Genomic DNA, 12,214 nt, shown 5'->3' with positions numbered 1-12,214 from the left:
TCCAGAGATCATCGAGTCCAACCCCCTGCCAAAGCTGTTCCCTACAGCAGGTCGCACAGGTAGGCATCCAGGCAGGTCTTGAACATCTCCAGAGCAGGAGACTCCCCCACCTCCCTGGGCAGCCTGTTCCAGTGTTCCGTCACCTCACTGTAAAGAAGTTCTTGCGCACATTTGTGCAGAACTTCCTATGCTGCAGTTTCCGGCCGTTTCCCCTTGTCCTGTCTCCACTCATCACTGAAAAGAGTCCGGCCTCGCCATTCTGCCCCCCACACCTCAGATATTTATTTACCTGGATCAGGTCCCCTCTCAGTCTTCTTTTCTCAAGGCTGAACAGACCCAGTTCACTCAGCCTTTCCTCATTGCAGAGATGCTCCAGGGCCTTCACCATCTTTGTGGCCCTCCGCTGGACTCTTTCCAAGAGATCCCTGTCTTTTTTGTACTGGGGAGCCCAGAACTGGACGCAGTACTCCAGATGAGGCTTCACCAGGGCAGAGTAGAGGGGGAGGATCACCTCCCTCGACCTGCTGGACACGCTCTTTTTAATGCACCCCAGAATGCCATTGGCCCTCTTGGCCACAAGGGCACACTGCTGGCTCATGGCCAACCTGTCATCCACCAGGACACCTAGGTCCCTCTCCGCAGAGCTCCCCTCCAGCAGGTCATCCCCCAACCTGTACCCGTGCATGCAATTATTCCTCCCCAGATGCAAGACTCTACACTTACTTTTGTTAAACCTCATCCGGTTTTTTTCTGCCCAGCTCTCCAGCCTGTCCAGGTCTCGCTGAATGGCAGCACAGCCTTCAGGCGTGTCAGCCAATCCTCCCAACTTCGTATCATCAGCAAACTTGCTGAGGGTGGCCACCATCCCCTCATCAAGGTCATTGATGAAGATGTTGAACAAGACCGGACCCAGCACCGACCCCTGAGGAACACCGCTAATTACAGGCCTCCAACCTGACTCTGCACCGCCAACGACGACCCTCTGCACTCTGCCAGTCAGCCAGTTCTCAACCCACCTCACTGTCCACACATCTATCCCACACTTCCTCAGCTTTGTTATAAGGATGTCATGGGGCACAGTATCAAAAGCCTGTAGCAGTATCAGAGATGCTTGATGAAGATCAGGATAATCAAATGAGTCTAGCGAAGGAGATGAAGGAGATGATGAAATTTATGCGAGCCCACCTAACTAAAGACGATGAACCTTCCTTCTCACGTGCACCATCAAAAATCTCAGCTGTTAGAGGCAAACGCTCTCCGGCTCAAGTAAGGGATAATACACCGCAAATTGCCTTATGGTATTACCTATGTGACCATGGAGAAGACATGAGGAAGTGGTACTGTGAACCTACTCCTGTACTACAAGCCCGAGTGAGAGAATTACAAGGCAGGTAATGAATAGAGGGGCCCTGCCCTCACTCGGGGGGGGGGAAAGGGATAATAGAGTATATTGGACTGTGTGGATTCGATGGCCTGGCACATCAGAACCACTGAAATATAAGGCCCTGGTGGACACTGGTGCACAGTGCACTCTGATGCCCTCGAGTCACCAAGGGACAGAATCAATCCATATTTCTGGAGTGACCGGGGGCTCTCAAGAATTGACTGTGTTGGAGGCTGAGATAAGCCTCACTGGTAAGGACTGGCAAAAACATCCTATTGTGACGGGCCCAGGGGCTCCATGTATACTAGGTATTGATTATCTCAGAAGGGGGCATTTCAAGGATCCTAAGGGGTATCGATGGGCCTTTGGAATAGCTGCTGTGGACACAGACAACATTAAGCAGCTGTCTGTTTTGCCTGGCCTGTCAGAAGATCCGTCTGTTGTGGGGCTGCTGCGAGTAAAAGAGCAACAGGTACCAATTGCTACAAAAACGGTGCACAGGCGGCAGTACCGCACCAACAGGGATTCTTTGCTCCCCATTCATAAGTTAATTTGTCAACTAGAGAGCCAGGGAGTGATCAGCAAAACTCACTCGCCTTTTAACAGCCCCATATGGCCAGTGCGTAAAGCCAGTGGAGAATGGAGGCTGATGGTAGATTACCGAGGCCTGAATGAAGTCACACCCCCACTGAGTGCTGCTGTGCCGGACATGTTAGAACTCCAGCATGAACTGGAATCAAAAGCAGCTAAGTGGTATGCCACCATTGACATTGCTAATGCCTTCTTTTCCATTCCTTTGGCCAAAGAATGTAAGCCACAGTTTGCTTTCACCTGGAGGGGCATTCAGTATACCTGGTACCGTTTGCCCCAGGGGTGGAAACACAGCCCGACCATTTGCCATGGGTTGATCCAAACTGTACTGGAACAGGGCAGTGCTCCTGAGCACCTGCAGTACATTGATGACATCATTGTGTGGGGTGATACAGCAGAAGAAGTCTTTACAAAAGGAGAGCGAACGATCCAAATTCTTCTGAGTGCTGGTTTTGCTATTAAGCGAAGCAAAGTGAAAGGACCTGCCCAGGAGATTCAGTTCCTAGGCATAAAGTGGCAAGATGGCCGTCATCACATCCCGACAGATGTGATCGACAAAATCACTGCCATGTCTCCCCCCACTAATAAGAAAGAGACACAATCGTTTCTGGGCGTAGTGGGTTTTTGGAGAATGCATGTTCCAAACTACAGCCTCATTGTAAGCCCACTTTAACAGGTGACACAGTGAAGAACAGTTTTGAGTGGGGTCCTGAGCAGCATCAGGCTTTTGAGCAGAATAAGCAGGAGATAGCCCATGCTGTGGCCCTGGGGCCAGTACAGACGGGACAAGATGTAAAGAACATTTTCTACACTGCTACTTGAGAGAACGGTCCCACTTGGAGTTTGTGGCAAAGAGCCTCAGGAGAGACCCAAGGCCAACCACTGGGATTTTGGAGTCGGGCGTACAGAGGGTCTGAAGAGCGCTACACTCCAACTGAAAAGGAGATCTTAGCCGCTTATGAGGGGGTTCGGGCTGCTTCTGAAGTAGTCGGTACTGAAACACAGCTCCTTCTGGCACCTCGACTGCCAGTGCTGAACTGGATGTTTAATGGAAAGGTTCCCTCCACCCATCATGCTACTGATGCCACTTGGAGTAAGTGGGTTGCGTTGATTACACAACAAGCGCGGATGGGGAACCTCAGCCGTCCAGGAATCCTAGAGGTGATCATGGACTGGCCTGAAGGTGAAAAGTTTGGAACACCACCAGGAGAAGAGGTAGCTCGTGCTATTGAGGCCCCACCTTGCAATGAACTACCAGAGAATGAAAAGAAATATGCCCTGTTCACAGATGGATTGTGTCGTATTGTGGGGAAGCATCGACAAGTTGCAGAGGCCACTGAAGGGAAAGGAGAATCAAGTCAATTTGCAGAGGTAAAGGCTGTCCAACTGGCCTTAGATGTTGCTGAACGGGAGAGGTGGCCAATGCTCTATCTTTACACTGATTCATGGATGGTGGCAAATCCCTCTGAAAGGAAAACAGAAACAAAATTTCTCTGGGGTATGTAGTTCTTCTCTTCTGAGAACTGAGTACCCGGAAAAATCGGCAGTCCACGGAATTGGAGCTTTAACTCTTTAACTCCCAGTGTTCTACATGATGTTATGATGTGGAATACCAATAACAAAAAATCATAAAACCAGGAAAGAGCCTCAGCTTTTAGGCCTATGCCGAGTACCCCCTCCACGCCGGGCAAATCCAGGACGTGCTAAGCATCCTCAGCAGCTGAGGTGCCGCCGGAGGTGGGGTCCCGGGATCACAGCGCCGCCGCCGCCGCCGCCGCCATCCACCCGTCCCGCCACCTTCTCTGGTTCCTCCCCGGCCGGCTCCTACTCGGCGACTGCCATTGGTTTAGCGGCCTCATCCGGGCACTCGTTGCTAGCTCTGTTGCTCAGCCTGGGTGTCCAAATATGGCGGAGGTGAGCGGGGAAATAGGGTTGGGGTGTCGGAGTTCGGACGGTTTTTTCTAGGGGCTCTGACACCGCCTGGTTTTTCACGTCCACGTAAGGCACTTCTAGGGTGGGCTAGCGGGGCGAGGGACTAGCAGGGTGGCCGTTGGAGCCACTGGCTCCAGGTGCCTGCAGGACTAGGCCGCATGGCAAGCGCCGTGCAGCGCGGGCCTCGGGTTTGGAGGCTGCGGGTGGCTGACAGGCTGCGGTAGGGGACACGGCGGCTGTGCTGCGGTCCGAATTGGACCGGCTGCGCTGCTAGTGCAGTGCTATGGAGAAGTGCTTGGCGGGCGGGAGAATAAGCAAGCCTTGGGATGGGAGTGGAAATGAGGCGGCGGCCAGTCGGTCTGTCTCTGTCGCTGCTTGCTGCTGCCATGTCCCGCTGGGAATGGAGGACGGAGGAACACTGGGTCAGTCCGATTGCAGCTCCTGGTTGGATTTTACTAAGGGAGGAGGAAAGCGGAGCGACAGAGTGGATGAGGGAAGGAGGAATAGGAGAGGGTAAGTGGGATGGTGGGATGAGCAGAGAGATGGGGACTAGGGGTAATGTTAGCAGCCTGTGTGGGGGGAGCAACAGAAAGAGAATGGTGGGAGAAGGAGGAAGCTCTGGTCACAGAGAGGAGGGGATGTAAAATCGTGAACCCTACATGCTGCGGGGTGAGGTGCCTTGTTCCAGACTACAAGAACTTCACACTTCACCTGGCTCTGCTTTCCCTGCAGGCATCCTTTGGGAGTTCGAGTCCAGGTTTGTCATTGCCGGCTCTTGCCTGGCACCCTACCTGCATGCTACCCTCTCTCCTATTCCTTTACACAGCTGTATCTTCTTGCTTTGTAGTTTTTCTAATGTGTCACGGTCACCTAATGTGTCACCTGCATGTGCTGTGGAGTTCTTTCCTTAGCTCCAGTCCCAATTAATAACTGGCTACTTGCAGCACAAAATGAAAGCCAAGTTTTGAAGTGCTTTTAAATCAGGAGAGAGGGACTTGCTTGATGCTGATAACTACAGTCTTGTATGAATTTTTTAATTCTTGGTAATATCAGAAAGCATTTTAAATCACAACGATATACAACCATTAAGGCTTGAAGCTCTGTTAAGGTTCATTGGAATACTTCACACAAGTGAGCATGTTTAACATCAATAGAGCTACTTATGGACAAGTATTTGAGGAGTGCATTCACTTCTGTGTAACTGCTTTCTGTATTAACTGTTTGTTTTAACTGCTCTTACTAAATTCAATGAGCTCATATTACTTGAATATGTTTTTAAATTGGATATCGAGTGCCACTGAATGTATCTTTTTGTATGAGAGTTGCGTAGGCCTTCCACTTCAGTTATTCAAAATGAATTAGAACAACAATTAGAAGCAATAATATATATACACATACTAGATCAGGACAGCTCACAGTTCTTGAAAAGCTATGGGATCAGGATGTAATAGCCAACAGCAGAAAAATTCAATGTATAATTATTGTAAATGAGGTAGTATTATCAGCTATGCTGAGAGCTATGTGAGACCATAATATTAATAGCATGTGAATAAAAAGCATTTTAAGCCTGAATATTTCTGCATGGTATGGTATTATGAACTTGCTCGATATTGTCTTAAGCAAGCTAAGTGGGCAAAGTTTAATTACTTGCATTTAAGGAATAAACACAACATAATCAGTGAAAAATTAATTAGATGCTCTAAGATTCACAAGTGTTAACATATACTAGTGTTTCTGAAGGCTAGAAGTAATACAACAAGGGATACTGCTTTATTATTTTTTTTAAGAAGAGGATTGTAAATTTGTAGGAATCACGTGGAAATAATTTTTAATAAACCTTTCTGCTGCTGGTAAACCAAGGATTGCAGCAGAACAATAGTATGTAAGAACTAGAAGAGGAAACTAGAAGTTAAAGAAAAATATCCTAATTTGTTTACTTTCTTAAGGCTTTCAGGATTGAGAAAAATAACCATTAAAAAACAAAGCAACCCCGTATTTCAGTAACTTTCATTGTGTATCGCTGACTTTGTGGTGCAGAATATTTGCACCTTTAAAACCTTTTTGAATCTAATGATAACCTTTCTAACAGTTGAAAAAGTGCATGTAAAATAGCAGTACTTGATGACTTGCAAGTATCCTCTTGAGTAGTGAAAAAGTGTCTATTGGACCATAAAGTTGTCATTATGACTTGTTAATTAATGTGGTTCTTTAGAAGCATTTAGTTATTTCCAGTATATTTTCCTCTATATTTTTTGAGGCTCTGCCATGTTTATTTTTCTTTCTGGATCAAATGCTGAGAGTTAAGCTAGTTTTAGTAAAACATCTCATTTGTGAGAGTAAACTAATCTGAAGTGAGTCTCACTGTTTATTTTGCTGTTAGGAAATTGATGCATAAACTTCAGTTAATCATTTATCAGTAGAAAAAAATAGCTTAGTTACTGTATAAATCATTATAAATAGAATCAGAGACAATAAATCACAGTCTCTTGATTTGTGCGGTAAAGCTGGCATTCTTGCAGCATCAGAAATCTTGTGATGTGTATGCCTTAATGTCAGTGGTTTATGGGCTGGTTTGGCCCAGTTCCATGACTAGCAGGGTGAAGCAGCGTCCAGAAAAGGGAAACAGGGCACCCCAAAATAATTAAAAACAGCGTCAATGATATGAGGAGAAACAAACTAATTTACTAAAGATGGTATTGGAATGCAAGATAACACACTATAATACAATGTAATTAGAATTGAAGCTAATAAATCAGATATAATGAGAGAAAGTGTCCGAAAGGTAGATAGGCCTCACCATAATGCTGAGGTGAGATGCGCAGTCCAGTTGAGCAGCAGGGAGGAGAGCCTGATGAAGAAGAGGCATCAGGTGACCTTGCCAGGGGTTGTATGTCCTCTCTGACCGCAAAGCCCCCTGAGATATGTAGTTGTTCTTCTCTTCCAGACAGGTACTCGGACTCGGAGCATTGTTTTACTCCCAGTGCCCTACATGATGTTATGATGTGGAATACCGATAACCGAAAATCATAAAACCATTGGACTTAATTACGATTTCAAGGATGCTTTGAACAATCTTTTAGCTAGAAAAATACTCATTTGAGATTGTACTTTCTGAAACTTTATTTCAGTAGTTTATGTAGTTCTTCCAGGTATTTACATTATGTTGTAAGAGAGAAAACTGTGCCTGTTACTTATAAATATGGAAAGAGAAGGCCACCTAAAACAGTTGAATTTGTCAGGTAGTTAGGAGTTTGTTCCAGTTATTCCATTGAGAGTTATGACCCTGTTTGCAAAAGAATTCATGTAACCTTATTTTTTTTCTGATGTGACTTTGTATGGTGGTGTAGAAAAAATGATTCAGATATGGGGCTTTTTTAATAGTTGGCTCCTTATCATCTGAGGATCATGACTTTGACCCTTCTGCTGAAATGCTGGTTCATGATTATGATGATGAGCAAACTCTCGAAGAGGAGGAAATGATGGAAGAAAACAAAAATTTCAGCGCTGAAATTTTTGTTTTCGAAAAGGTAAGTGACTCGATCTCCTAGATGTCCATGTGTGCTGTACCTCTTGCTGAAAAGGATGTTCAACATGTTTAGTTTGTATTGTATAATACAGTTTCTTGCAAAATGTTTAAAGAAAAGAAAATCAGATTTACTTAGGATATAGCAGTGCATAGTCACAGAAAGACTGAATTTGGCTTTTCAAATGTATTAGTATAAATTTCAGATTACTTTTTTCCTTTAATGCTTTTACTTTAGAGGTTAAATTACTGAGGCTGGTTTGAGAGTACAAGGGCTACTCCAAAAGCAATGCCTCCTATGTTATTATGTTGGCCTACAACATCAGAGGCAGATGTTGGTGGTATGACAGTAGAAGGTGAACCTTCCTGCCAGTATTCCATCACATTTTGTTGCTGTGTGATTGATGGCAGCAGAGGGGCAGTCTGACAAAAAGGTGTCTGGCATGGAAGTGTATACGAAGCAAAGGGGTATCTAATTGAATTCTTCCATGTGGGAAAAAATTGTACCCGTATTCATTGATGCTTGCTGAACATTTATGGAGACCCAACAGTGGATGTGAGCACAGTGAGGAGGTGGGTGGTGCAGTTCAGCAGTGGTGACAGCAATGTGAAAAACAAGCCATGTTCCAGACAGCCATGGATAGCTGTCACTTTGCAAAATGAAGAGTGTCTCAATCAGCTCATCCATGTGAATCAGCGGATTATGAACAGTGAACTGTGTACGGAGCTAAATATCAGCTTCAGTGTGTTGGAAACGATGGTGGCAACATTGGAATATCACAAAATTTGGGACAGGTGAGTCCCATGAATGGTCACACAGAAACAGAAAGAACACTGTATGCAGGTTTGTCAGGGCCTATTGAACCAATATGAGGCTGAAGGTGACAGTTTCCTGGATTGCATCAGTACTGGTGATGAGACATGGTGTCACCGCTATGAGCTGGAGTCAAGACAGGTCTATGCAGTGGTGACCTGTGAATTCCTCAAAGATGAAACTGATCAAGATGCAGCCCTCAGCCAGTAATGTGTGATGTGCACTTTACATAGGAAAGGAATCATCCTTCTGGATTTCCTCAAACTCAAACTAACCACCAACTCTGTTTTCTGTACCGTGATGCTGACTAAGCTAAAGGCTCAGACTTCCAGAATCAGGCCAGAGAAGACAGCCTTTTGCTCTCAACATGATAGCGCCATGCTCCACAGCAATTTGAAGACTGTGGAGCACATTTCCCATCAGTGAGTCCTACCACACCCACTGCATAGTCCAGATTTGGCACCTTCTGACTTCTATCTGTTTGGACTGATTAAAGATGGACCGCATGGGCAACATTTTCCTAGCAACGATACTGTCATAGCAGCTGTGAAACAGTGGGTCACTTCTGCTGGTGCAGATTTTTATGAGTGTGGCATGCAGGGTTTTATTTATTGCTGGTGGAAATACATAGCTAATGGTGGTGATTATGTTGAAAAATAGCCTTTTGTAGCTGAGAATTTGCTCTATCAAATAATGTTATTCTGCTCGCTGTACCTGTTGTGGTTTCCATGAAAATAAATAGGAGGCATTACTTTTGGAGTAACCTATGTGCATATGGATATGCATACGAATATTTGTTTGTTCATGTAAAAGATTCTCATTTCAAGCATACTCTTTTTCTCAGGCATACATACAAAAGGCTCCTAAGCAGAAAGTAAGGCACACACAGAAAAAGGCATGTTTTCATTTGCAAGAAGCTTCTGTGTTTTAATGATGCATAATGTAGTAATTTAAGCATGAATGCAACATCTAACTAACTATTAATTTGCAGCATTATTTTGGCAAAAATTTCACTGAAAGGATATCATTAAAGCACAAGTTTAAATAGATAAAAATGAAAGAAATTACACTTGCTGTCCTTAACTAAAATAATAATAATAATAAATTAGTACTTAAGAAAATCCAAAATGTTTTTCAGGATATTCTGTTCAAGTGTTATATTGGAAAAAGGAGATCTTGAGAAGATAATATATATAAAAAAAAAAAACCCACAGCTATTTTAGTTATTTGTAAATGTAATTACATGCCACCTTAGACCCTGTCGATAATGTTTAAACTGAATTCAGAGCTTTATCTATCCCATTTCATCCTCAGTTGAGAATTTTCTTCATTGTCTTCAAGACAGTGAACAGGAAACATAGTGAAAAACTACTGATATTGGATCCAATACCATAACACCATTGTTTCCATAGTACCTACCAGACTGGAGAAAAAAAAAGATTTCTTAGTTCTTAGCTCGTGTACATAGGTCTCTCTGAAAGTAACACCTCCTATTTATTTTCATGGGAATAGTTGCCAAGCCACTCTTGATGATATTGGAAGTCATGGTGGTCAAGTGAAGTCCCTGGTGAGTGGGGGAAAAAAAGGCAATATTGCACCAGTTTTTAAAGAGGGTGGAAAGGATGTTCCAGAGAACTACTGACCTGTTAGCTTCACCTCTATGCTGGGGAAGATCATGGAGCAGATCTTCTTGGAAGCTATTCTAAGGCATGTGGAAGACAGGGAGGTGATACGGGATAACCACCATGGCTTCACCAAGAGCAAGTCCTGCCTGACCAACCTTGTGGCCTTTTATGATGTTGTAACTGTATCAGTAGACAAGGGAAGAGCCACTGATGTCATCTGTTTGGACTTCAGTAAGGCCTTTGACGCAATATCCCACAGTATCCTTCTCTCTAAATTGAAAATATGGATTTGATGAGTGGACTGTTTGATGGACGAGGAACTGGTTGCAAGATTGTACCCAGAGAGTGGTGGTCAATGGCTCAATGTTAGGATGGAGATCAGTGACAAGTGGTGTCCCTCATGGCTAAGTACTGGAACCGGTGGTCTTTAACATCCTCATCAATGACATCGACAGGGGTTGAGTACGCCCTTAGCAAGTTTGCTGATGACACCAAGCTGTGGGGTGCAGTCAACATACCAGAGGGAAGGGATGCCATCCAGAGGGACCTAGACAGGCTTGAGCAGTGGGCCCAGAGAGAACCTGGTTTAACAAAGCCAAGTCTTGCACCTGGGTCAAGGCAGCATCTACTACCAATACAAGCTGGGGGATGAAAGGATAGAGCACAGTCCTGCTAAAAAAGACTTAGGATACTGGTGGGTGGCAAGCTGGACATAAGCCAGAAATGTGCCCTTGCAGCCCAGAAGGCCAACTGCATCCTGGGCTGCATCAAAAGAAGCATGATCAGCTGTTGGAGCATGTCTAGAGGGGGACTACAAAAATGATCCAAGGGATGGAGCACCTTCCCTACATGGGCAGGTTGAGAGAACTGGGGCTGCTGAGCTTGGAGAACAGAAGGTTCTGAGCAGACCTGATAACATCCTTTCAATATCTAGAGGATTGTAAGAAAGAAGGGGACAGGCTCTTTAGCAGAGTCTGCTGTGACAGGACAAGGGGAAATGATTTTGAACTAAAAGAGGGGAAATTTAGATTGGTTATAAAATTATTATTATTTTTTTTTTACAATAAGAGTAGTGAGGTATTGGGCCAGGTTGCCCAGAGATGTGGTGTTAGCCTTATCCTTGGAAACATTCAAGGTCAGGCTGGATGGGGTATGAGTAACCTGATGTAGCTGTAGATGTCCCTGTTTGTTGCAGGGGAGTTGGACTAGATGACCTTTAAGGATCCATTCCAACTCAAACGATTCTATAATTTTTCCTTTTTTACCTCCTGTTCATCCATGTCAGCTTGTCACTCATTTTAAACATGCTGAATGTTGAACACCCACAAAGTGATGCTACTAGTATTTACTGTTCAGTGATCTGCCTACGCCATGTAGTATACCTTTGGGTTTTGATCAACAGGTTTCTGAGAGTGTAATTTCTGGCATCAAATATGAAGCTGCGTTTGTGTAGCCCATGAAAAAATAAATTTTCTTAATATGCAATTGTCAGTGTTTATACTCTTGAATTCTTGTCCTGCTACCTTTACAATTAGATTTTTGTATTGTCATGGTTAAAATCAGGTTATTGCTCTACAAAATAATCTTATTTCCTCTATACTCAAAGGAAAAAGAACTGAGAGCTAGTCATCTTAAACACTATTACTCTAGGTCTCCATCCTGGAAAGATTTGAACATGAGTTTGCATTAACCCATTGTGAAAAGTCTTTGCAGAATTAGCTGACTGGACCTTAGCTGATTAAAGAAAACATAATTCAATCAGTATATGAGTTCAACGAGAAACTTTTGAAGATGATTTAACTTTTAAATGTATAAATATCAGAAAATATTTCTAATTCATTGTTGAATTGAATGATATAATTGTATTAGGATGGAAATATGATATTTAGCAAAATCACTTGCACAAAAACTGTTGGGAAAAGAAAATTATAAATGCAGCGTTGTCTTTTTTTTTTTTTTTGCCTTATAGATGATTAGCCGTCTTTCTCCTATTGCATTCTCAGCGGTTGTTATAAAACATATTGTGCAAGAGATGAAAAGGGGAGACAAAAGCTTGCTATTTTGGTTTACTTTTGTGAGTTTTTGAATGCACACTTGCAGCTGTAATTGTGTAGGACTAGAGTCTTCAAGTTTTTCTGCAGTTCTCTTGTAGGGGGGTTGTGTTTCTAGTATTGAAAAAATACAAGCCACTTGTGCTCTACAGTATGAATCAGATAAGGAGCAAATTTTTAACAATCAATTACTATTTACTTTCATCTAGTAAACAGTTTTGAATATCTTGATGAAACTTCACTATATGCTAAGAGAGATGGTGATAAATTGTTTCACTCCTGTGCCTGAAAATA

At 43.7% G+C, this 12,214-nt stretch overlaps 1 protein-coding gene across 1 annotated transcript in view; it reads left to right on the top strand.

The window, feature by feature from the left end:
* Positions 1-4,190: 4,190 nt before the first annotated feature.
* The window catches only part of LOC122169433 (mesoderm induction early response protein 3-like), a 12,666-nt gene continuing 4,642 nt past the window's right edge, over positions 4,191-12,214 (top strand). The window contains 4 exon segments of the mRNA XM_042835583.1: positions 4,191-4,270; positions 4,272-4,329; positions 4,640-4,664; positions 7,289-7,434. Coding sequence (XP_042691517.1) covers positions 4,191-4,270; positions 4,272-4,329; positions 4,640-4,664; positions 7,289-7,434 — 309 coding nt within the window.

Source organism: Centrocercus urophasianus, unplaced genomic scaffold (genome assembly GCF_019232065.1).
Source record: "Centrocercus urophasianus isolate 14NV4802_14NV808 unplaced genomic scaffold, USGS_Curo_1.0 seq_539, whole genome shotgun sequence".
NCBI lineage: Eukaryota > Metazoa > Chordata > Aves > Galliformes > Phasianidae > Centrocercus > Centrocercus urophasianus.
The sequence above is the reverse complement of the archived record's forward strand: the minus strand, read 5'-3'. Positions and strand labels throughout refer to the sequence as shown.